This window comes from Fonsecaea erecta, assembly GCF_001651985.1.
Source record: "Fonsecaea erecta strain CBS 125763 chromosome Unknown Scaff6, whole genome shotgun sequence".
NCBI lineage: Eukaryota > Fungi > Ascomycota > Eurotiomycetes > Chaetothyriales > Herpotrichiellaceae > Fonsecaea > Fonsecaea erecta.
In genome coordinates this window covers 1,555,653-1,580,877 of record NW_017387249.1, presented here as the reverse complement: position 1 = coordinate 1,580,877, position 25,225 = coordinate 1,555,653, and the positions used below count along the sequence as shown (strand labels likewise).

At 53.2% G+C, this 25,225-nt stretch overlaps 7 protein-coding genes across 7 annotated transcripts; 1 reads left to right on the top strand and 6 right to left on the bottom strand.

Moving 5' to 3' along the window:
* Positions 1-724: 724 nt before the first annotated feature.
* Positions 725-6,805, bottom strand: AYL99_07600 (hypothetical protein; the record flags this gene model as incomplete). Its single annotated transcript, XM_018839109.1, has 1 exon — positions 725-6,805. One exon carries the CDS (start codon positions 6,803-6,805, stop codon positions 725-727), a length of 6,081 nt encoding a protein of 2,026 aa, XP_018691877.1.
* Positions 6,806-7,120: 315 nt separating this feature from the next.
* Positions 7,121-9,324, top strand: AYL99_07599 (hypothetical protein; the record flags this gene model as incomplete). The annotated part of the gene is made up of 2 exons (XM_018839108.1): positions 7,121-7,164; positions 7,215-9,324. 2 exons carry the CDS (start codon positions 7,121-7,123, stop codon positions 9,322-9,324), a joined length of 2,154 nt encoding a protein of 717 aa, XP_018691876.1.
* A 1,591-nt stretch (positions 9,325-10,915) lies between these two features.
* AYL99_07598 (hypothetical protein) lies at positions 10,916-13,518 on the bottom strand (the record flags this gene model as incomplete). Its single annotated transcript, XM_018839107.1, has 6 exons — positions 10,916-12,381; positions 12,437-12,665; positions 12,729-13,152; positions 13,210-13,281; positions 13,344-13,413; positions 13,497-13,518. The coding sequence occupies 6 exons, from the start codon at positions 13,516-13,518 to the stop codon at positions 10,916-10,918; spliced, it is 2,283 nt and encodes a 760-aa protein (XP_018691875.1).
* Positions 13,519-14,536: 1,018 nt separating this feature from the next.
* On the bottom strand, positions 14,537-15,528 carry AYL99_07597 (hypothetical protein; the record flags this gene model as incomplete). Its single annotated transcript, XM_018839106.1, has 3 exons — positions 14,537-15,034; positions 15,096-15,433; positions 15,498-15,528. The coding sequence occupies 3 exons, from the start codon at positions 15,526-15,528 to the stop codon at positions 14,537-14,539; spliced, it is 867 nt and encodes a 288-aa protein (XP_018691874.1).
* A 667-nt stretch (positions 15,529-16,195) lies between these two features.
* Positions 16,196-17,783, bottom strand: AYL99_07596 (hypothetical protein; the record flags this gene model as incomplete). The annotated part of the gene is made up of 2 exons (XM_018839105.1): positions 16,196-17,595; positions 17,657-17,783. The coding sequence occupies 2 exons, from the start codon at positions 17,781-17,783 to the stop codon at positions 16,196-16,198; spliced, it is 1,527 nt and encodes a 508-aa protein (XP_018691873.1).
* Positions 17,784-18,674: 891 nt separating this feature from the next.
* On the bottom strand, positions 18,675-20,945 carry AYL99_07595 (hypothetical protein; the record flags this gene model as incomplete). The annotated part of the gene is made up of 3 exons (XM_018839104.1): positions 18,675-20,230; positions 20,284-20,498; positions 20,572-20,945. 3 exons carry the CDS (start codon positions 20,943-20,945, stop codon positions 18,675-18,677), a joined length of 2,145 nt encoding a protein of 714 aa, XP_018691872.1.
* Positions 20,946-22,983: 2,038 nt separating this feature from the next.
* AYL99_07594 (hypothetical protein) lies at positions 22,984-24,768 on the bottom strand (the record flags this gene model as incomplete). The annotated part of the gene is made up of 7 exons (XM_018839103.1): positions 22,984-23,153; positions 23,231-23,503; positions 23,575-23,716; positions 23,773-24,249; positions 24,307-24,369; positions 24,482-24,536; positions 24,650-24,768. 7 exons carry the CDS (start codon positions 24,766-24,768, stop codon positions 22,984-22,986), a joined length of 1,299 nt encoding a protein of 432 aa, XP_018691871.1.
* Positions 24,769-25,225: the final 457 nt, after the last annotated feature.

Genomic DNA, 25,225 nt, shown 5'->3' with positions numbered 1-25,225 from the left:
AGAGAGAGAGAATGCCTATATTGCTGTCATTGTCATTGATTGTCAGGGATAGATATCTAGATAATGGAAAACATCCATCACGACACAACCGTCAGAGCGAGCGGGATTGATTGCTTGCTTGCTCCCTCTACAGGAAGATTGAAGGGTGGCGCACAGATGAACGAATGAAAAGATTTCTTGGGACCGAGAGATACTATACTACCTGGCTGAGAAGGGAGATGGATATAGATGATGATCCCCACAATGATAATACAGTACAGTATCGACAACGCATGCGCTCTTGTTTTCCCATTCGATCGCCTCAAAGAGCGGAATACCTCAGGTAGACGGACGGTTTTCCATGATAACAATACAATAACGATGTGGTAATTGTTTTTTATCAACCCCTCTCTCTCACTCACACACACTCTCTATGGCGACTCTGAACATCCCTCGAGGCTTGCCACTGTCTTGTCGACTGTACTGTAGGTAGGATCTGTGCGTGGTGTATCAGGTTCGAGGAAGCGTTACTCCGGTTCAAATGCGTCCATGAATGCAACTTTTGTCGTTACCACATTGCTGTTTCCTTTTCGCCTTTCGTTTGTGTGCAACTAGTCTCGGAAGGAGAGACACATCGCGTGTGAGTTACCTGTTCGCAATTATAAGTGGATAAACAAAGCCGTCACGACTTCGAAAGGGGCCGCTCGCGTCCTTTTTTCAGATCGTTGACATGCGGAGGTGACCATTATCGCCACAACATCTCGTCAGCGTCGTGGTCGCTGGCTTCGTCGTCCCCATCGCGCGTTCCTGTTGTCAGATGCCACACCCTCCACCTCAGCCTCTCGATCACCTCTCTTCTCAGCCAAGCCCCACCACGGTCCGAGAACCACTTATCTGCACCTTCATCCCCGTCAGTATCCCGTGCAGAGCTTCTCCCATATCGCTCAGTTGTTTGCTTTCTTTGATCACGCTCCTCATCCTCCCTCTCCCATCGATCAAACCAGGCAAACAACAGTCTCAACTGCCACAGTTTATCTTTGTCCATGTGTCTCTTTTCTACACCGACCCTTTGCTCTGCCTCATGTTCCGTAGGGAGAATTCCCTTCTCGAACTCCAGTCGAGAATCCACAACAGTGACTCTGCTCAATTCTGCCGCATCGAGAGGCGTGGGGCCTAGGACCAGCGCCCGTTCCGCAGGATCAAAGTCCTTCAGAGCCTCGATTTCAAAAATCCATTCGAATGCGTTTGGAATTCCCGTCTTCGCAAGGCTGGTCACGGCGCCAGCTCCGGATGTGGAGCTGATGGCGACCGTGCTGGTATAAGAAGGAACAGCATTAGGGTCAATACTCGGAATTCCCATCGCCCAAGCTTTGGCTTGGAAGTCCGCCGTGAAAAGGTTCTTCGGAGGCTCGTCGTACGCCGCGCGGCGTCGAAGGACAACATTCACGGCATTCTCGCTTTTGATCTTTTCTCTCAGCATTTTCCCTCCCGCTTCGAAATCGAGATGCCCATCCCAGAACCCCTCACCCTTGATATCGATGGATTTGATGGTGTCGAACTCTGGTATCAACCCTGGCAAGCGGGTTGTCTGCGTCTCACCATTTTTCAGATGGATGCGAGCGGTCATGCCCCCTGAGACCGAGCGACCGGCGTCACCATCTCTTGCGACGAGGCACCGTCCCTCAGCGGCAAGCACCCATAAATGACGCAGAGCTTGAAGGTGGCCACGATTGTCGAGAATGTCGTTAGGAAATATCGGGTAGAAGGCGATGCACAAGCTTGCGATTGCTAGATTTGAGGTTCCGAAGGTACGTGTGCCGCCAGCGAGGAACAACGCACCAAGCGCCATATGTGCCGCAAGGTGGCTTCCGAATGGCGTCTCGCCGTCTGTGCGTCCATGAAGAGCCCGCAGACGGCGCATGATGATCAAATCGCCGGAACCAGCCATGACGGTGGCTGAAGCCAGGGCAAGGGTGTCGAGGCAGTTGCGCACACTATTCAGAGTCACTCGCGAATCGTAATTGTGTGCGGGTAGCCGGCTCAGGCGGATGAATTGGTCCAGGTAAGAGACGAGGAGGTCGCGGACGTCCTGTCGTTGAGAGCCAGCGAACCTCAGCCCGATAGCGAAGCAGATACCGGCAACAATGTTGAAGAACGGCATGTCTTCGGTGCTGAGAAATTTCGTCGCCCTCAAATCAATCCTCGACTTGTAGGGATCGGGAAGCGCCACTCGAATGAAATCGTTCGTTGGCTCAATTGAATCCCACATAATCAGATGTCGAGCCAAAGTCCGGAGAAGGAAGATATCTGGTCGGACATAGTCGAATTGGTGCAATGTATCTGGAATATCGACATTCTTCGCGATAACCGCGTCATTGGTCTTCATAAAAATGAAAGCAATGGCCATAACAGCCCCCGCAGTTGCGCGGTCGAGGACGTGGACCATGTTCACATTCTTCGTGCCCACGGCGATGGTGAGAAGGCGTCCCACAACACCCATATCATGAAGACCATGGAGGCGTTTGCCCTGCCCAAGATTGATGAGGCCTAGAGAAAATCCGGCCGCAAGTCGATAACCCTCGTCGCGAAGGACGTGGTCGAATGCAACACCCTCTTCCGGATCATCGTTTTCAATCTCGGATAGCATGACTTCAGACATGCGGCGGTGTTGAGAATTGTAATACAGAAGCCCAATTCCCATAATTCCAGTGGTTTGGGTCAATGGGGACAGATTGAGCTCAGCTGCACCGGGCGGCAGCAGACGGGTGACGTGCACGGAGAGCAGGCGCGTTATCAGCGTGTCCATGGTCCCCAGAAAAGAGGCTGATAGCCCCAGCAAGAGTCCGACAGATGTCATCGTGTGCTTGGGCGTGAGATACTTGAATGCAACCCATTTGGCCAGCGTTTTCAGATGTCCATTGAGACCCAAAGCAAGCAAAAATCCAGCGTGACGGTTTGTCAAGTCGTGCGGCTTGTTGAACAGGATCCACGAGGTGTTGATCCCTTTGGCTTCGGTCGAAATCATGAGACCCATCGAGACGCCGTTGTGGAAGAAGGCCCAAGCCACTTTCTCTTCCGTGAACGAGATCTTGTCGGCGCTAAAAGTCATGGCTTGAGAATCCTCGCTGGCATTACGCGGTTTCAGGATACATTGCAGACTGAAAGCAGGTATGGGCACCCTCTCAGTGAGCAGGGGTACACGAGCACTGAAATGCATCATCCCTCGGCCTGCAGCCACGGACAAGGTCCTGCGGGTGACGTGATGCGCCAGATCTTTTTGTGCCTCTAACAAGTCCACGTCACTCCAGCCAACCTGGGGAATGCACTCAACCACCGGAGGCTTTGTCTGGTTGACAAGCTTGGAGGCTTCCATGAAACGACGGTCTTCATTGAATATCAATTTGCTGATAACATGTCGGTCGGCCTCAGAGGATGCGTCCCATCTCTGAAGTGTTTCCGCCTCGATTGCAGACGAGCAGACGGCGTGATAGTCCTTTAGAGCTTCGTGTGACGATGGTAGCAACTGTGCCTTGTAGGAGTTGTGAGCGAGATCGTCGGTTCGTGGAGTTGCAGCATTTCGTCCTAGGATAAGCTGATTGACTCGGTCCCCGATTCTGTCCGCCCTGTACCGGTTCGTTGCAATTGTTTGATGGAAGGCAGCAGCTACTCCATCAGGAAGTGTGCTCAAGATGCTCTCATTGAACCCTGACCTAAACAGAACTGCGATTGCTTTGTGGGGGTTGAGCTGATCCTTCGATTGATCGATGAAGGACAGTAAAGCCAGCGTTCGGGGTGTTAAATCCGCTGCCTGCAGCCACAATGGATGGTCATGATTGCTCGGCTGTGGCAAACCAGATACACGAGTCAACGTCAAGAATGGAGCAGGTGAGAATCCGGTAATCCACTTTTCAAAATGTTCGTAAATTGACGGCGGCGGAAATGGTTGGGATGGAATTCGCAGACCATCGAGTAATGAATCGTCGTACAAATAGTCGGTGACCACTTCAGATTCGTGTCCATAGTAGGTCTTGCTCCCAGACTTCCAGTCTCCCCATCCAAGCCAATGTCCCAGCTGAATAAGAACGAGCAACAGCCTGTTTCTTGTGTCCTTTCGACCGGGATTTGCCATCGTGTTAAGTTTGTCTTCCTCATAAAGGAGATGCAGACCTAGTAAAATGCTAGGTATAGCATTGCATCGTTGCTCTCGGTCCCTGTTAATCGAAGTTGGCAAATAACCCTCCGGTCCGAGGGCACTTTCCCCTATCGGAGTCTGAGTGTACTCTCTTGCCAGTGCTATACATGAAATCAAGAAGGCGTTCTTCTTATCGGAAGTACTTTCAGAGAAAGATGCCGAGCTCGCCGCTCGGGAGTGCTTTGATTTTGGGGTCACCACCGTTGCACCAAGGGGCTTCCGCGACATCCAGTCCCAAGCGGGCCCTTGCATTCCAGAGGTTTGGTATATTTCGTCATCTGCATGATGCATGAGTTCGTAATTCGTAAGGTCGATGGAACTCCCACTGCTGGAGCGAAGAGCCGCTTTGTTTCGACGGCGCGTGGGCGTCGACTGTGGAGGTTGACCGCTGATGAAAGGAACTCCCAGCGAGAAGAGCACTACCAGCAGTGCTGTCCATTCCGAGGTCACTGGTGGCGCTTTGCCTCTCAACCACCTTGAGACCTCCCAGAATGCAACGAGAAGGCTTTCCTGTTGGTTTGAACCCAGCACCATGTGACACACTTTGAGAACCTTTTGCACAAGAGGATCTCGAGGAGCAAGTCGGATTCTCAGTGCATGCCGGCGCATGTCTTGGTCTATCGCGTAGATCTGTGCTTGCATTCCTGAGTCGAGCAATGCTTGAATCTGTATATCTTTACCTGGTATAACCCTCCTGATTCCCGTATCTTTATCCTTTCTAGGGCTAGATGACGGAGAGCTCAGGAACGGATCGTAGACTGCGAATCGAGCGGGAAGTCCGATCTGGAAGGACGGAGACCAGGGCGACTCGAGTTGCAAGCCAACCATCTGTGACCGAGATTGTGTTAGGACGACCAATCGCTGGATAGATCTATCCACGACCGTGCAAGCGTCCTTTATGCCTGGTAGTCTGCGGATTTCAGCAACTTTGAGCTCAAACGAATGCTTCGAGACCGTCGATTTCCTTGTAGAGCCGTGGATGTGGCTTTTCACCAGAACTCTGACTATGGTCATCTCTTGGATGCTCTTGTCCAGCACGCAAAGATAGACGTCCCTCGTTCGCTTACCATCTTGCTCGAAGAAGCCACTCCTGGACAGCTGCAAAACCTTCGTTTCCAACGCTGGACTGGACTCGGGAGATGTATGCCGTCTGGGAAAGCTTTTTACTTTAAAAAACCCAACACTTTTGGGTAGATTGATTTCTGGACCGTCCAAAATATCATCTTCGAGGCGGGTAGATTGCCGCAACGGGTCAAATTCTTCTAGAAGTCCCCGAGCTGAAATGTCCATGAACGAGGTACCATTGCTGAAAATAGATGCATTGGTCGGAAAAGAGCTCCTTCGTCGAAAACCAAGGCTCTGCCGATCGTTGAAGCTTCCGATTGATTCGCCTCGCCTGCCTGCCCTATTCAGACTCTGTCGACCTGCATGGCCCACTGCGAGGTCGTTGGATGTATTTCGATCTGTTGCAGTACCCAAATCTGTACGTGCCAGCATCGAACTGACTCTGCGGGCTGACCTAGTTTGCACTCCGACATCGCCAAACTCGGGCCCTAATTGAGAAGCCAGGTCATTTGCTGGGAAGGATTTCTGCTCCTCTAGAGAAGAGAATGGCCCACCATCAGGATACGGAGGACGGGATCCTAAAAGGCTTTCCCTGAGGGTGGCAGGCTCTCGACTGTAGACGTTTGAACTCTTCCTCAAAGATGCGCGAGATTTGGTGCCGCCATCCTTCTTACTCCGTGGTTGTTGGGGCTCGGTTATAACGTTCCCACCGACATGCCAGAGTGTGAAGGTAGTATTTTTTTGGTTGAAGGTCAAAGCCATGCTGACAGGTTGATCGCAGCCGCTTTCAGCGCCGCATTCGTCCCCAGTAGTCACGAAGATCAATTTCTCTGAACGTGGAAGAGCATTGCATTCTTCGAGAGCTTCACCTTTCCGGTTGCGACTCCATACAACGAGGCCTAACTCTGACATTATTTCGCTCAATGCAAAGGTCCTGGGCATGCCACTGGAGTTGGAAGACATCATCCTAGGGTCTGAGTGGCGCTTCTCTGGCAAGACCAGCGACGGTCTTGAGCTGTTGCCACCGATAGAAGTCAGAGTCTCGTTGATGGTGCTCAGGTCATGGTGAACCTGTTCAACGTAGCCAACAGATTCCTCATCACCCAGTTTTCGCTGTAGAATGAAGCCAGATGAATAAGGAAACGCAGATTCAACCTCAAAGGAGAGAGGGAAAACATAGCTATCGCCGGAGAGAAGGAATATGTGAACCTGAGTCTTGAACACCACCACTAAGCCCCGCTCTGATAGCTTCTCGGCTGAGTGCCGCTGTTGACTGGCCTTGTCATGATTTCCTGGCTCACCAAATCGAGTGACAAAAGCATGGAGAATAGTCTCCCCTTCCACACTGAGGTTGAGCGCTCTTTCAATTGCACCATTCCTGGACCATACGACGGCGTGTTCTGTGAGGAGAACCTCCTCTTCCACGAAATTCGAAGCATCTTTGTCGTACACCCGCGAGAGTGTCCATTTATACAGTGAAGCGGGAGGATCAGAGGGAAGGATCGAGGCGGCAACAAGGTATGGCAGAGCGCTGGGCTCATGGAGGCCGAGCGACTGGATTGAAGTCATAGCTCTGGAGTGACGGGACCAGGTCGACAGACATGAGGCCCAGGCAGAATGGATTAGAGCTGACAAGCATATCTATTCCAGTGGTGCCATGTACCTTTGCTGTTATGATGGGTTTGGCCACATATTGTGCTGCGGTAAAAAAAGAGGTGAATGTACGGCGCTCGACGCGTGGCTGACGCGATTCGGAGAAATCCAAAAGTTGCGGTTCAACTTCGCATCAACTGCGCACCGTCCTGGCCACAAATTTATGACAACCACCTAATTTAATTATTCGTTTGCTCCTTCTGCTTCGAGGCGACAACAGAGTCTGGCAGAATGAATCGATCGGCCGTGAGACAGAAAGGGCGATGGCAGCTCAGGTAAGTCCAACTTCGCGATCAATGTAGCCTCGTCTAAGTTTACAATCCAGCTACGAACTCCCACACGAAGCATTCAGATCGCATGTCTACCCTCGGCAGTCGTCGAATGGCTCTACTGTCATAGTCTACGGGCATGAGCAAGGCTTGCGTCTTGTGTGGTACGCTGGCAAGGGATTCAAGCCACCAAAGAAAGACGTTCCGCCACCAAAGATAAACGGGACCTCGAGGAGCGAACCCGTGGTCATCGATGTCGACGACGAGGACGATGATGCGGCAGCGGAAGCAAAAGTCGAGACGGGCCCTGCTGAGTTCAAAGAATATGAGGACGAAGTCGACCCGTCCGTACCATTTCGAGATGTGATTCGGCATGTCGATATACCATTGGGAACGGCAGCCTTGAGAATTGCAGTGCCACATATTGTCAAGGATCTCGCTCAAGCTCCTCCAGAGTCATGGCCAGCCGTTTACCACGATCGTATCATCGTTGCAGCCGCTTGCACTGATCTTAGTGTTCGAGTCATATCTGCTCCTCTCGATCCACCCGCTCCAGAAGTGCACGACATTTCCAAGATGGACGTCCAGATTGTGAAGATAGAAGGCTCAAACTCCCATCAACAGCTCGTCTCAGACATCGCAATTACTCACACAGGAGTCACCTCGAGAGAACAAGAGGACGCCGACGAGCAGACTCAAGCAAAACCTCAGATGCGCTCACAATCTCAATCCAAGCGGGGGAATGCAGAGTCCGACTCCGAACGCTGGTCACTCCTTGTTGCGTCAGTGTCGTGCACTGGAGCGGGATTGTTACTAGTTCACCAACTTCCGCTACACAATAATCGACTTACAGCGAACACAGATTACCGTGTCCCCATCAGAAGGATGTACCTCCGTTCCTCGTGCATGAGTGCGAGGGTTTCGTTCAATACTTCTCCGTACCCTGCGGAACGACATTCAACCTTGCTCATTACGGTTCCTGCGGATTCCACTGTCAAGGTCTACCAGATTTTTCCGACACACACTCGAGAGCGTAGAGGATCTACTGCAACAGCTGATTCTGTCTCCAGCACACGGTCAATGAGGGTCCCAAGCAGTGATCGAGGGAAATTTCTGATCACATTGCTCCCGCCCTTCAGGCAGGAGAGTCCGCAAGTTGTCCAGCAGAGACGAAAAGAAGTCCTGGATGCAAGGTGGCTCATCGGCGGCCGTGCTGTCACAGCTTTGCTCGAAGATGGCGAATGGGGAATTTGGGACCTAGAGGCCGTGGGACCTACATCTTCCAGCTCTGGAGCCAATCTCCTTCGTGGACACGGAAACATCTCAGGCATTCAAGGTGGCTCGTTGACTCGGTTTGCAGTTCGATCACACATCTTGCCTTCTGTGGAGCTCAAACAGAAATCTTCCTATCCTGAGGCACAACCAGCGTCTGGTTCTTTGGCACCAATGACTCCATCGACCCGCAAGGTGCGATCCGAGGGTCTATTCCAAGGCTCGACATCAGCGAGTGACCCGTCACAATCTAACGGGAAACGGTGCTACGGATCCATCTACGTGGAAGAAAAGACTCCGAACCGTGTCGCACACGACGAGTCCGTGGTCATCAGCTACGCGGACGAAAATGTATACATTCATTCCATCCTCTCTTTCTGGAAGGGCGAATCCAAACCAGTCCGCCTTTCGCGTGCAAGCTTAGGAGGCCAAGAACCGTTATCTCTCAGTCTCCTCCCTGGCTCAGAACCTTCAAGCAACGTGTTCTCCGGGACTAGCATTTTCGACAATTCACACTATCCTCCAGACTTCCTCATACAGACATCTCACCGTCTCATCCTCTCACTAAACCCGCTTTCTTCAAATTCTAGTGTCTCCGATCCGTCTGCCCAGGCGATAGCTGCCCCATCAGACCAAACACTGCTCGCGTCCGGCGATCTGGATGTCGAGGGTATGGACCGCATTCTTGATGACATGGGTGATGTGGCAGCAACGAAGAAACCTATGAACCTTTTTACGAAGAGCGTAGGGTTCCGCATTGATGATGAAGATGGAGATGAGGATGTCGACATGATGAGCCCGACGCCAGCGAGAAGCAGGGGTATGAAGATCTTGAATGGAAAAAAGGCTCTTGAACGCGAGTCGGCTGCGTCCTCGAGGAGACTGTTCACATGAGCGCCCCTAGCAGCTCGTCACAGTTGAAAAGCCGCGAGCCTGCTCGTGTCTTACAAGCAGGGATTGGTTCTCTTATGTTGGCGAAACAGGACAGATGCTTTGTACGATACCCGAAATCTCGAAGTCCCAATGTTTCCTACGCGCCGTCGAAGTGACAGCTCAAGCCTCTCAATGTGTTGGAGTGGATTGGGCCGTCGATGGCATCTTTCTTCCTGAACTCTTGGTCAGCTTCCGCCAGAGTTACCTTCTATGGTCCCCTTTTGAATGCATTATCTGCTCTCTGTCTTTCCACGCCCGTCTCCTTCATCCTTTCCCTTGTCCCTCATGAGTTGCTGGGCCCAAACCTTCAGGACTGCCCACCCCCTTTCTCTTCCTCCGTCACCCCAATACCTCTCATCCATATCAACGCCTCTCATCGCGATGCAAGGTGGAGCCCAAGGCGAGATCAATACCTTGACTCAATCCCAGGCTCAGTATTCTTCGCGAAAGATCAAACCCCCTGCAAAAGACCTCCCCACCCGATTCTGTCGTCGTCACGCCTTGGCCTCGTCTTTCCAGCGTTGGCCCACGCCTCACCACGGCAGAGGGAGGGCGGCTTTTTGTTGTTCGAGCCGCCAACAATAATCCATTCCGCCCTTTTTAAAGGTAAGGATGGATTATTTCACTGGGAATCGCAATGTTCAACTGCCGTCTACGGTTCCCAGTTGGCTTGCGTTGGCGGCTCACATCGATCGCATCATATTGGGAATAATAAATATATATCATAATATAACATATATCTCAGAGATCGTGCACCTTACGTTTGACTGCATTGTTTCTTTTTTATCTCCCCTTGACTGGACATCTTGTGATATTTTTTCTTCTCTTCTTCTATTTAGTTTCCTCGTGCTTGGAGCCGGTTGATTACTTCCTTCCACACATGGTCATTCGCTCACCCTTTGTCCATGCACGCGTGCATGCATGTCATATTACTGCTGGCTGGCTGTTCGCCGGTATCGACATGATTCGTGGTACGCGCCTCGACTGACGTTTCGTGGGCTCCTTTCGGGCCGGCAATCCACCTAATCTTACCGATCTACCTATCTATCTATCTGTCCGTCTGGCGTTTGTCCTCGATCCATCGACGCTTCCCTCGCTATGCAAAATGAGTAAGTTATGTCGAAACCAAGCCCCACGCAAACAGCAGCAACGCAGTACGCACGCCCCGCTTGACCAAAAAAAACCCTCCCGTAGCCATTGCAAGTTGGCTGTGATGCGGGTCCTGGATCGATCCGCTTGACACAGCGCCCGGACATTAATGCCGCGTAGCGAGCCGACGACGACGGAGAAGCAAGAACATGTTCCGACAACTCAGATGTTCCGCCGATCCAAGGATAGCAGCCACCACGTCCGACCTGACAAATGCGTGTCACATCGACAGGCAGGTAGATAGATCCCTTTGCCGAGGAAGAGTGAGGCTCGGTTTGTGCTGTTCCCTCAATGGCCGTGACCGGTTCGAACTTGAAGGCAGACATCCTCCCATGCTGTGAAAAAAAAAAAGATCGACGGCGCAGAAATCAAGACCAACGTATCATCGGCCAAACAAATGTTCTCACGCAGAATATCCCAACGCCGCCAGCTCCTTCCTGACCCCTTCTTCACTCTGGATCTTCCTCATCTGCGTATCCTCCAGCTTCTCGCCCCCAGCAAAGCGCATCTTCAGATCCTCGATCGCCCTGATCTTCTTTAACAGGCCTCGGATCTTCTTGTCCTGAGGGTTGCCGCCTGGGGTCAGGGGCGACGTGACTTCCAATTCGGGAGGGATTTGTGACGCTTGAGGAACAGGCGGAGGTGTGGGCATGGGAATAGTCGTGTTGATACTCGTCGGCGCGTTCGTGCGAGGTGTCTTGCTCTGCGGAGTGGCATTGGGTGCTCCCTGTGCAGGCCCCTTAGGCGTGCCGTTTGCAAATGGGTGGTGACGATCAAAAGTTGAGCTGTTCGTATCACCACGTTGTCGTCGGCTGTTGCTCCTGCTCCGTTCCTTCTTCGGCCCACTGGGTGGCTCAAGACCAGGTGCAGGCACATAATTCCTACTTCGACTGCGCTGATGGCCACGACCATCCGGGCTCCGACTCGGACTCTTTCCCCTCCCACCTTGTTGTCGTTGCTCCGGTGCAAGGTTACTGGCCGGCCCTCCACCGTGGTGTTGCTCGCGGGCTGCAGCCGCTGCCGCTGCCTTCTTTGCTTCTCTCTTCTTTGCGTTCTTTTTAGCCGCCTTGGACAAGGGTTCTCCATCTGCCCCCTCCCCGGTGCCCGTCAAGCTCACGCCCCCTCCAGGAGCAGCGCCAGGAGGGAGCGGTGTCTTTTCTTCAGCGGGCTCGGCTCCTGGAACAATGCGTTGCCGAGGTTTTCCGAAACCATTGATGTTGCTTGAGAATGACGAAATGCCCTCGCGAACGAAGGCGGCACCACCTTCGTCTTCGCGCTTGAAGGCCAGAGGCGTCACCTGTCCACGAGCGCCTGGTGGTCTGTACGCACCAGCAGGTTTGCTGGGCGTCTTCCGAGCTGCCATATATTCCATCGCACTACTATGTGCGGTGGGAACATCGGCGAGCGGGTTAGCACCAAGAGGATGAGCATCGGCCGGTTGCGGCCGCCAACAAACGTGATAGAGCTCATTCAGATCCTCGTTATACATCAGAGAGCCACCAGCATGCCAGATCCGGATGCCATTGTCGACTCGCAGTCGGGGCGACGTGGTTGCGGTCAAGATATGAATGCCGTCAGGCGACCATTCGCACACGCTTGCATTACTCGCCTCGATGGTGCAAATCTTGGCGACGTCTTTCTCCAAGTCATAAATGTCCATCTGACCAGCAAGATTTCCGAAACCGGCCACAAGAACGAAACGCCCATGGGGTGAAAAGAGCACAGTATTGCGCGGTCCGAGGGGGAATGTGTGCACTGGCTGGGCTCGGGCGTTGAATATCACAGTCTTGGCCGGCATATAGCCGTACACAACAGCGAAGCTGTTTGACTTCGGTGACCAAGCAACGTCGTGGATGGGGCCCTCCTTGTCTACCGCACAAGTTAGCACTTGCAACTCGGAGCAAGAAACCAGTCAGTCACCCACCTAAATCTATCCGTGAGTCGAAGCCGCCATTGGCACTAAGGAGGTAGAGTGTGGTCTCCCCGTAGTAACTTTTGCCGGTCTTGTCGACTTCAGTTTGTGCCAGCACAATCAAGGAAGAGCCATGGTCATTCCACTTGAGCTGAACTTTGTCGCCTTTGAAGAAATTCTTCTGTGATATGGGCGTGTTGAGGTTGGGCACGTTGTACACTCGGACAGCAGCGGGTTGTCCCTATTGTTCCGGTCAGGTCCCAGTAGCATATAAAACATGCCCGCGACAAATCTTGGAGGTTACCTTTCTCTCTGGCACAAAGACTGCAATGGTGTGGCTCTTCCCGGGAGACACTGCAAAGTCCGTCACACCCTCGACCCGGATTTTATTCCAGACTGTCTTGAGGTCGTGGCTCTCATAGATTTGCACTTCGTTGGTAACCACTCTCGCACAAAAGGTCTCATCTTGCGTGTATTGCAGGTTCCACCCAGTCTGAGATTTTTGTACGAATCTGGCGACCGGTTCCTTGTCGACGCCTTCCGCCAGGGCCTTCTCGTCAATGACCAGCCACACCTTGAGATTCTTGACGGCGTCACCGTTGTCATCTTTGGAAGGCCGTTGCCACGTGATTATGTAGGTACCCTTGGGCGAGAAGCCCAGCTCGAAAACATTCTCGGCGGGAAGGGTGGAGATGATGACTCCTGTATCAGCGTCGATAATATTGACCCTTGTCTCCTGTCAGTCCACCTCACTTTGGATCTCGTACACGTTCTGGGTATCATACTTTTCAGGGGAGGCCCATGCAAAATACCGGCCGCAGGGGGAGTAGGAGCAGCACCGCAGATTTCCTTGGGGTCTGGCATGCGGACAGTTAGCAACATGACTGGGCGGCTGTTCGGGCGACGCGTTAGATCGAACCTTTCGAAACCCGAGAGCGACTCGTAAGTAGGTGCACCGTTGACGACGCCGATCCCCTTAAGAGTGCGGTCTGTCATATGCAGAAGTTAGCTAAACAAAAGGGCTCGGACATATTTTGCCGCGGCCGTGGCGGTCGCCCAGGATGACACCTACAGGCAAACTGGGTAAGAGCCATTTTCCGCGGATTCTCCAGCACAGTCGAGTATGCCCAGCAGTCAAGATGGATAGACTTTCGCGTACGAGGAGCGTGGGTGTGCAGGAAAAGACAGTCGAGCGCCCACAAGAGATTTGTGTCGGGTTATCAACAACAACAAAGCCCGGCGGCCTAGGAAGTGTGCGGGTGGTGGTGGCAGCGGCGTTTGTGGCGGTGAGATTGTCACAATTCGAGTCTTTTCCGTACTTGATAACTTAATATCAGCGATTGCAGAAGGGGACACACAAATTGGACAGGGTGACGAGAGGGGCGGTGGAGGGAAGAGTAGGAGGAGGGAAGAAGGGTGACCAAAAAAAATGTCCAGCGGAAGAATGACCCAGTTTCGTGAATGCCAGGCTAGCGGTAGAGCCTGGGCGCAGTCATGGAAAACTTCATCTTAACGGTGTTCATCCCCTAGCATGGTTTAGTCCGGGCCCTTAGAGGCCCAAATAAATGGCTGTGCGCTTACTTAAGACAGCTGCCTAGCCAGGGCCATGGCTCCAGTGCCCTGGACTAGCAACTAGCCTGGTTTTAGACCGCTGCTTTAAAGGGATGTTCAGCCTCGCCACCTTATGTGTTGCCTCATCGACAGGGCGAGCAACGAGCTGCTATGATTGATATACTCCCGCTGTTCACCTAAGGTTGACCAGTAGTGTTTCATCCAGGATGAGCTGCTATCGGTGAACTGACTCGAATATCTCTCCTGGACTTTGGTAACAGGTATCATTCCTTCTCCCCGAGTCCCTGGCGATCCCCGCCTAAAAAGAACGTAAACAAACCCAACGGCTCGTAAACAAGCCACCCGCCACCCACCACTGAGCAAGTCTCAAGGGCTTCCACTACAAACCCGGGCTATCGATATCGTACAGTTGCAGAACTCATTCGTTCGTATTCCACCAAGAACAATCTTGCCCCTGGAACCCTGTCGTCTTACCCTCTAGCTTGATCTGACCCTACTCGTACATCGGCAGGGGCAAAATTGAACGCCGCCGCCATGAGCTTATTCCTTTTCGAAAGGAAATCTGCCCAATGTCTGCCCGTCCCCTGGCTGCATCGACTGCTGCGCCTGTTCCAGATCTCTAAGTCGATCTCGCATGACTTCCTCTGCCATTTCAGTTCCCATCCCTGAAAATCGATGGGCTTGAGGATGAGTAGTGGGGTCGTCGATGGGAGGGGCTGGCTGCATCGTCGTGTCGAGAAAATTCTGGTCGTAACTCATCCCATCCATCATCTTAGGATCGGTACTTCCGGCAGCTGCACTTGGAGTAATGCCACTCATGGGCGTGCTCTGCCCAGAGCCAAACATCGGTAAAGTCCCGGTCCGTGGGGTGGAAGGTGCATTGACGTTGGTACTTTGTCGAGAAATAGAAGCACGAGTGTTGTAGGGAGTGGAGACGGGGCCGCTGACTGTGCTACCTGCCCCTTCACCAAATCCGACCAGACTTGCCTTGTCTTCGTCACTGAATCCTCCTGTGCTAGAGACCCCGTCATCAGGATCCTCTCATCTTGTCTGCATCGTAGTCGACGCTGCCACTCGCCCAGGTGGTTCGGCCACCCACGCTGCCTGTTGCACTGGCGCTCCCAACAGTGCTTCGTTCTTTGAATTGAGGCGCGTTGTCAAAGGCTTGTCCATAGAGAGCGCCGGAGCCCGGGGCAAGGTGTCCCAGCGGTGTCGGTCGAGAAGTCGCAACCCTCTCAAGGCCTGCAAGGCGGGAGATGCGGTCGGCTCGTTCGGCTTCAAGAGTATTCGCAGATGCGGCTGCTCCTCGGCCGCCATGACCCATTGCGCCGTCTTTGATGGCGACAACAGACAACGCCGAGAGAGAGGTGGTGGTGGAGTTGGGAGTGCCGGGACCCATTTCGCTGGGTGTGGCAGGATCTGAGGGAGGCGGAGGGACTGCATACGTACTCGATTAGTTTCACTAATGGCCATTTCTTCAAACAAAGGGACCGCGACGTACGGTTGATCAGAGTGGGGCCTCTGTTGGGCATGGTTGCGATGTGTCTTTCCTCTATAAGAACGAGATTGCGATACAGGAGCCAAAGCCGAGACGGGCCCCGTGGACTTGGACGGGGTGTGGCAAGCGAATGGAGTGGTTGCCGTCGAGATGGGAACAGAAAGAGGGATCACGCAACCATTATAGATTTGCAGCGTGGTCGAGGACGGCGTGGAAGGAAAGTACTGGGGAGTCGGAGGGGCCTCCTGCTGGAATAGGTACTACTGCGGGGGACAAGGTGACAGAAAAGGTGGCGTATAAGGACCTTGTGAAGGAGGGATAGCGTTCGGCACAGAAGTGAAGGTGAAAAGGAGAGCCTGAGTCAAGGGTTATGGTCGGAATTCGCAGGTTGCGCAGAGCACAAGGGAAACTGGACGTGGACTTGAGGTTCCCCAGAAACGCCATGCATGCACGTCGCAGGACTGGCAAGTTCCGGTTGGCTACGTCATGGGTGGGCGGAGCTTCACGTGACATGAGTGCCTCTTGCTAGGAGCAAGCCTCGAACGATGCCAGACATACAGTACCCCGGACACATCCCTTCGGGAGGGAGGGAGCTGAGCAAGAGACGACCTGCGTGCCAGGCATGGGAAAAACCAATGCTTATTGTAGCTATAACCGTATCATACAAGTGCTGTTCTTCGTCAATCAATATCATCTCTTCGTCACTGACCCGCCCCTGCTCTAGCAGCATCTACCTCGCGTTGCAGGGCAGCAAGGTCTGCCAAGATGTCTCTGGGGTCACTCTTGGGAAAGCCCAAATCACTTCCTCCAGCGTCTGACACGTCCAGATGCGCCATTGATGGCCTTGTAGTTTCCATGCTACTTCGGCTTGAGCCTCTTCCTCGCCTGGGCGGCGGTAGCGGAGGCGGGAGTCCCTGGCTCAACCGCTTCGAGTAGGAAGGACTGGAGTGTAACCCTGGCCTGAATTCCGTATCCGTTACGTTCTCGTTCTCTGGGATAGAAGCCACGTCGATTGAGGGACGACGGTCGCCAGTACTGTTGGCTCGCCGCGCTGGAGGTGGTGGAGGAGGCTTTGTTCCGGAGCTGGAAAAGGCTGGGCTTGGAGGTCCATCTGTTTCGCTGAAAACTGAATAGCGAGAGGAGCTGCTCCTTGCCAGGGCCGGTTTCTTCGGTGCTTGCTGGCTCTTCCGGCGAGTTAATGGAGGCGCAGGAGGCACCTTTTTCTGGGTATCAGAATATCCCGCACTCGCAAGGCGATCGCTGGTAGAACTGTCGTCAATCGGAGGCGACCTTAGACTCGGCGCTTCTGAGCTGGCATTGTAGCTGCCAGGCAGCGCCAGCGAGTTGATAAAGCTGTCGAATTTGGCTGTTGGACCTTGCTCCGTCCCCAGATCCTTGAGGGGCTTCCCGCGTCTGCTCTTGGGCGGAGGGGGTCTTTCTCCTTTTTCTGAGATAGTCCCAAGCTGCGCACGATATGTGTTCGCCTCATTGCCCTCTAGATCATCTGAAGTTCGGGGACTTTCATCCGGCGCAGGTTGTACAGTCTCGAATATCGAGTGCTGTGAGATTGATGCTGTGTCCGCACTGGAACCACTGTCACTTACAGGATTAGGGCCCGACTGGATGTTCTGTACCCCTGTCTCGCGGGATGAAGAAGAACCCCGATCTCCCGTCAGCAACATCCTCTTGAAGGCGTCCACGTCCATGGCCGATTTCGAGAGGTCCTTTCCCGCGGCAGCTGATTGACTGTTGACCGGCCGTCGTGGAATGCTTGCAAATCGCCCCAGGGTCTCTCTCACGGCATCTTCTCTTGAGGCCTTTGTCGCCATCGACCCAGGCGCGGTAATCTCATTGTTCGCCCTCGCATTCTCCAATGCCTGCTCGATGGCGGTATCATCCTCGTCGGAAGCTTCGGCCGCGAAAGGATCGCTCGCGAGCGCTTGGCTATAGTCTGTCGGTGCAGGTAAAGGAGAGTGCGGGCTGGGGAACGCAGAGAGGAACTCCTGTCGTGTAGACTCGGGCGAGGGTGGATATGAGACCGGCGAGATGGGGATGGCCGGAGGGGAAGCGAAGTTCACATGTTTCTGCGTCGGACCGTGGACTGCTTGGGGGCTTCAGCAGACGCCAGAGGAATCACCAGGGCGTCTTTGACACACACGTACCTCTGGTATCAAGAGAAAGAGCGCCAGGACTGGTGCCGCGAGGATCCGATGTGAGACTAGGAGTGGGAGTGCTGCTTCCGCCAGAACCTTTCAATGAACTACTCTTACGGAAGGGATTTGTGGACATGAGGTCTCAACAGCCATGTAACCCGCATGAGCGCTCATTGATCTGTGTTTGGGCCAGGAGAGGTTCTGGGCAGGTCAGAGAAAAGATGCCCTGCCAACGAGGATAATTTGGGTCTTGTCAGTTTCGACTGGCATCGGACGGGCCTGGATAAGCACAGACGCGGAACCCATGTGGCAGCCCGCCCGCAACTCGGGACTTTGTCGTTCCTCGTCCATGTCCATGTCGCGACAAACCCGGTCAGATTGTGGGCACAGCCACTTTCCATTCATGCATAATGATGGCTAGTTGCCCGGTTCATGCATTTTCTCACGGCCGGCTGTGGTCCACAAATACTTTCTCGTGAAGCCTGCTCCTCCATTCAGTAACTTACCAGGATCTGATGAGCTTGTCACGCTTAGAAGTGGACCGTCGATGCCAACTGAAAAAGTCCCATCGCCAGCGAGGATTTACATTATGATTATTCCAGCCGTCTAATGGCGGATCATATCTCTATCTATCAAAGTACTCAGTTTTTGGGCTTAGCTCATGCTTTCCATAGCTTGATAAAAAGCCCATATCCAGCTGTCCTGTTTCTGGAAGTCCTCTGTCGTGTATGTGTCGGTGTCTCATGTTTCATGGGGAGGAACGAAGTCCCCTAGTCGGTCATGGGAAAATAAACAGTCGTGCCCAGTATGTACAACTCTTCTTTCCAAGGAATGAATGTTCTCTGGTCGACATCTGCGAGAGCCCCCTCTGCTGGAGGGCGGGTCGGAGAATCGACAAGTTCGGTAGAGCAGTGCCAGACTGACGCGAACAGGTCCTCCAAACTCCAAACTCCAGGGCTGATGCAAAAATCAAAGTAAGAATGAATGCCAGCGGATTGTGCGGCAACCATTGGTGTTGGCGGATAGATCAAGTTCGAGAGTTAGTCTGCTGCCATCCATCATCCGTCCATTGCCAGGTTTTCGCACCCTTGACGGGATGAAGCAGCATCGGCCGAACGACAGTTCTGCCATACACATCCTCCCATTCTTGACCACCACTTTCGAGCGCCGTGATACCGAGAAGGCGTTGGAAGATGGGCATTGCCTGAGCAGAGCTGTAATACCAGGTCATGTTGGTCCAGGCATATTCGTTCCATTTGCTGAACGTGCTATTCCAATGGCCCCCAGCCTGGCCGAATGGTCCGCCGTTGAACGTTGACTGCAACGCTTGAGGAGTCCAGAATCGGTCGGCGAAAATGGGGTGTGGAAACGTGGTGGATTTCAGCCCATGGTGGAGACACATTGTTTGAGGGAACATCTCGGCGTCAATGTGATGCCCGTTCTCCGCATTTTCATAATTCATGATGTCCAGTACGCGCCGACTGACTCTGCCCTGGGCAATGAGCGTTGCTCTCCTCGGTGTGGACGTGCCCTGAGCATAACCCCAGAGATAATTGCGGAACCACCAACCGGTGCCGGTCACGTTAAAGCTTGGGAGAAACCCAATCCAGTCGGCATCTTCACCAACTCCCCATTCGAAGTTGTCTTCCTCCTCTTTGGGCGGCTTAGGCCCACGGGGTTTGACACCTTCGACGGATACCGGCCCCCACACATGGTGAGGATCTTCCTCCATGGTCGAATTGCGGAAATCGGTGTCAAAATCGCCATGGACTGAGGGGATATAGACCCTGCCCGCTCGTTCCCAGATGCCCTTTCGTGGCTGATTGCGTCCGAAATTTTCCACGGCCTCGAAGAAGTCCAAGTAGTGGCCGGTATACCGCACGTCGAACTCCCATTGGTAGAAGAAATCGAATTCGGGGTGGTTGCGTGCGAACCATTGGATGATCATCCAGGGCGACCGGCCAACAAAAGCATGCTCCGCCAGGTTGGAATACAAGCTCCGAATCTGAGCGTGGTTCCAGACCTCTGTCATGGATCGAAATTCAGGCGGGATGTGCTTCTCGATCGTCGCTCGCGGTTCATCCTCACCGACAAAGAGTGGGACATTTTCGTCCTTGACGTGAAGAAGGAGAAATACCTGATACTTGCCTCCGCTGGCCAGCGAGGCCTCTGCAATCATTGCCCGAATGTTCATCACAGCGTCGGCAGTCCACTTCGCGCCAGTCCAAACACGAATCAGAATCGCGGTGCGTTTTGCCTTGTTGACCGTGCCAGATTCCAGAGTGGAGACTGGTTTGAAGGAGGATGTGTCATGTTTGTGCCGAAGATTCGAATACTGGATTGAATTCGCGGGTCGCTCTTTAAGCGGCCGAAAACGGTGCTTGTTGGCGACGGCACAATCGTCCTGCAATTCACCCCAGTCAACCATGTCCCAGTCGACGTCGCTCCTCTCCTTCATCTCTTCAACGTCGGTGGCATCCCACTGATCGATGCCATAAGCCTGGAAGCGGCCAACACGATCAAAAGATACCCCCCCATCCAATCCGGATGCCTCGTAGGAGCCAAGGGTAGGTTCAACAGCACCTAAAGTTTTCATGTCAGACACCAGCCAAGGACGGAGAATCGTACACGCTCACCGTTTGCTTGCCCTGGATACGCCCAGACAGCGTCCTCATAACTCTCGTTCAATGGCACACCGCGTGGGCCGACGCAGGAGACAATGTGTTCCACGGGCTCTTGGAACGCGCGATAGCCGTCATAGCGAACGAGAAGAGGATTTGTCTTTTTGCAGTCAATTTCACCGGTTTCGCAGGCGCGCAGGTGCGACGTTCCACGCGTCAAACCGTCATGCCTAGTCAAATTAACGCGGTTAGGACATTGACAGAGACAATGATTGGCCGCCAAAGGGTGGTACGGTGACATACGTTGTGAAATCTTTCCAGATCCATTCTTCTTTCTTTGCATTCTCCATTGTCATCTCCATCAACTCATCTTCGGTCGGTGGAGGGGGCGGAACCTCCGTGACTTCGGGGGTTTCTATGACTTCGGGAACATCTGGTACTTCGGGGGCTGGGGGAATATCTGGAGCAGGTTCGGGCGGCGGCGGTGGAGGTGTTGCACTCATTATTTTGATGAGAATAATGAAGCCGACAAACGTGGCGATGATTTTCAACACCAGACGTAATCGGGGCATGCAAATCTGCCATCTTGAAGGCTTCTTCCAGAAGTCGTGTCTGCCGGGTGTCCAGCTTGGGGGAGGTGTCTCGGGCTCGACAGGCGAATCTTCAAGCAAGCCCATTTCGGAGCGGCTGCCAGTGATAGTAAGTCTTCTGGTCATAGGATTCTGGTTTTGACAGAGAGGGATGTTTGTTGATGAGACGGTAAAATGGTAACAGGCCTAAAAGAGCGACTGAAGGTGAGGAGGCGCGCAGCTGCTGGAGCGAGAGTCGATGTTGGCGGTCGTGGATGGAAGACGATGTGCAGGAGGAAATTGGGTTGATTGGAGGTGGACCAGCCAAGGACTGGAGGGGGTTATGCAGATTGGGCAATTGCCATCCACGGTGAAGGGACGAACGAGGGAACCGACCGGCGTGTAGGGGGGTTTTGGTGAACTGCCAGCGAGGGCAATGTACAGACGAAAAGGGAGGCACGGCCAACTCGACAAAGCGAATGAGTCGAGATAGAAGTACCTCGTACGGAGTACAGTGTACAGATACAGCGCAGGCGGGCAAACAGACAAGAGAAAACGAAGGGGCCCCGGGGGTGGGAATTCAGAGAAAAGATAGACAAGAGAGACAATACGGAGTATCCGTATGCCACTCCGGGGCAAAGTGGATATTGAAATTGAAGATGGCAGAGACAACTAAAAAAACTACCAGTGTTATCCTGGCCGCACCCGCCCTCTCCATCTGTCTTAGCACGCAACCTTGAGCCACCGTCAAAACCCCAAACAAGCCATGGCGGCTGAACCACCTACCAGTGGCGTTCAGGGCACAGAGACCATTGGCCCAGGGGCCGAGACGCGGGTGATGGGGCATTTGCACGCAACCAAGCACCCATATCCACCTCCTGATCTGTTTGTCCATGTATATTCCAACGGTATTTGCGTATCTAGGTACGCGAGCGAAGGCCTAGAGGAGAGCGGCAGGTGGGACGAGAGAGATGTCGAGGAGGTCGGGAGACAGGGCAGCAAGCTGGTGGCCGGGGCATCCCAGCATCAAGGTTGGCGCCATGCTCGAGTCAAGCTTTCTGAGATGGATGTCCGGGCTGGCGAGCCAGATCCATGTGCAACCAGCAAAAGGATGGCGCCGGACAGACGATATGCATCCAACGGCGGGTTCGCGAGTGAAAGCAGAGCAAAAACAAGAAAGCAATGGCGCCATCTAGTTCGTTATTCGATCGATGATGATTCGATGATGCGATGATTCAGGATACAACATCCGACGTCTTTCGTTACGGCTGTTGTGTTCTTGGGGAAAAGCTTGGTAGTTTGTACGCGCACGCATCGTTGCTTCTTCACTTGAATGGTTCCTTCCCTCACTCAACCCAACGCAAGCTGTTCTTGTTGAGGCATTGACGTCACTTGTTGTCGGTTGGGTTTCTGTGCGGATTCCATTCCCCACCAACGAAAAAACTCAACCCCCTAATGCGGGTCTGGCAGAAGAAGAAAGAGTCGACAGGTTGTCCTCTATCTGTGCTGGGAGTCTCACTTCCATGCTATTATTTCGCCTCTCTCTTCTCCAGCCTGTACCTATGTACAGTAATGTCCTCCGTACGAGGTACTCCGTGGGCTCCATACGGTAGCCATCTCGGTGGATGCCCTACCTATACTCGGTACCCCGTTCTGTACCGCCCGATTCCTACCGTGCCACACTCCTTCATCCTTCGAGGCGGAGGGGCCATAGGTCCCGCCCACCTATTACCCATTCCTCAGACATGGCCATCCACCAAAATCCCCATCTTACATGTTTGATCTGCGTCTATGGGTGGATTCCCAACCCGTTTCAGACCCCCATCAAGATCATACGCTGTCTGTCTGAAACCCTCTGTGCCTACCTCTCAATCCGGTAATATTGCTGCTCATACCTGCACGACCATGTCCGTCCGAGTCATCATTACCATACTCGTCGCGGCGGAGGCGATTCAGCCCAGCTATCTCATACGCACACGGCTCAGGTCGCCGACACATGCACATGTGAACGAGACTGTCGGTGGAAAGCAAAACTTCACCTCCGATAAGCCAAAGCAATACAGCCAATCATTCTCTGCCTTTTTGACATGTCAACTCTATCTTGCAGGACGCGGAGTCCGTCTCTAGCCAAGCTGTCGAGCTTGGTCTACCATTCATACTCCGGCCCGACCAACTTACAAAGCTCATCCTGCTCGGCCGCGTCGCTCTGCGCCTTGGGAACTGAATAGTCGATATTTTTACCCTCCGCTTTCTCCGCCGCCGCGTGTCCCACCAGCACATCCCTTACCTTGTCGAGATACCACTTGACCGCATGCTCTGTGGTTGGAAGGGAGGGCTTCGTCAGCTGCTGGATATATTTTCCGACTGAATTACGAGGATTCTGCTATACATACCTTCAATCGAGTGCAGCTTGCCCAATCCCAGGACCCCGGATTTAAACCCTTTCTGGGCATTGACGGCCAACTCGACGTCCTCAACCTCGACGAATCGCCAATATCCAATGTCATGCTCCATCCAATGGTCATATTCCGGGCTCGGTTTCTGCATACTCGACCTCCGGTAGGTTTCGCTTTGATACGAGGTTTCCAGGGCTCCTGTTGCGTTGAAGCGTGCAATGAAAAGAAGATTGTCACTGAAAATGACTGCACCGATGGGGTACAGCCAGGCTAGCCGGACAAGGTAGACCTGATGTCAGTGTCACCGTTCTTTCCCCACACGAATCTCAAGACGGACTTACTGATGTATGCTTCCGATAACCCTTCTCTCTTGGGGGGCAGGAAATGGCGTGATGCTCCTATACCCTGCCGGAGGTAGTACTGGTCCAGTGCAAAGTCCTTGGGCAAAGTCGTCGGGTGGCCAGTCTGGCAATGGTAACATTCCTGACACCATGTTACTGCAATTCACGGTATGGTGGTCTCAAAGAAGAGAGGCAAACCTGGAAACCATCCGCAAAGGTTTTCCAATTGAACTCGGTTCCAGCCACTGAACTGTTCCAGGTATGATCATACTCCCACCCGTCCTGAGGAAAGAGTGCAAACTCGTCCCCAATTTCCTTTCCTGTCTTCGTCGTCGGAGCTGGATCGAAGTCATCACCAAACTGCTCCTCGAAACTCACTGCAGGAGTCTCCCTTGCATCGAAATTCACAAAAATGAATCCCTGAGCTGTCACATGAGTGTGAATCTTGAACAACGAATGCTGCTTGGGATCAAAATCTGGAAGATTGCTGTATTCCCGGGCTTTATGTAGGTCTCCGTTGGGAAGGTACGACCAGCCGTGAAATCGACATGCAAGAACGGTGCTGGACCCGCTGGTCTTCTGAGTGACGGGATGGCCTCGATGTCGACAGATGTTGTGGAAGGCATTGATATTTCCCTCTTTGTCGCGGATGAGGAAGAAATTCCATCCAAACATCTTCGCAAGTACGTCAGCTTGGACATAATCTTTCCTGGGATGATGTCGAGCTCATACCTCGAGTGTCAGGTAATCTCCTGCTTTCTGAAAGCGTGCGGTGAAACTCGCGACGTGCCATAACTACGGTAAGAACAGATCAGTTATATCATCACCGAAACAGACGTTGGGGACCACGGTGAGAAACTCCTCTGGCCTCAAGCGAGGCTACGGTCGGGGACCACACAGGCCTTACCGTGGAGAACAGCGCCCGCCTCTCGAGCTGGAAGATTTTGTCGTCACGGTACCATCTATTGTGCCTCGCCTGTCAGCGCTCTGTGATGACAAGTTGCTGTCCTCTTTGACCAAATGAAAGGTCCAAACAAGGGGAGGCATATGCCGCGACGCGACCGTGATTGCATACCGAGATGGTGCCAAACTCAACGTCTTCCTCCCCAAGTCGACCGGGCGAAGATTCTTCTCGCGGCCCTTTTGCAGGTATCCGCCATTGGCGAGGAATTTGGTGCTGTCGACCGTCGTCATAATTCGGCTTCTGTGTAGAGTATACTAGTTTGTTGTATGTATTCCCTGCGCTTGGCCCGGTCTGCCCTTGAGGGACACCAGATACCGTCGGAGGATGCTCGTACACGGGTTTGAGGCGCAATGACAACTTAACAGCGCGTTGCTTCACACTCTTTCACTTCTGCAGAGGCACAGGTGAGACTGTCCAAATGCTAGACACAGGTGAACGTCGATTATCATTTATTTCATCATTATCATTCTTTTGAATTGTTTCTCTATCTTTCCCTCTCCTCGTCTTTGATAAGCCAATTTCTCTTATTCCTCATCATATAGACCAATACAAATCTATCGATCCATCCGTGTCCCCCTCATCGCCACGGAGAAGGCCGTCTGGGAGGGTAGGGAGGGTTCTTTTGCTGGATGCGGACAAGGCCAAGGTCTGTTTCTGGTGGCCCGGAACCAATCGCGCACGAGGGAA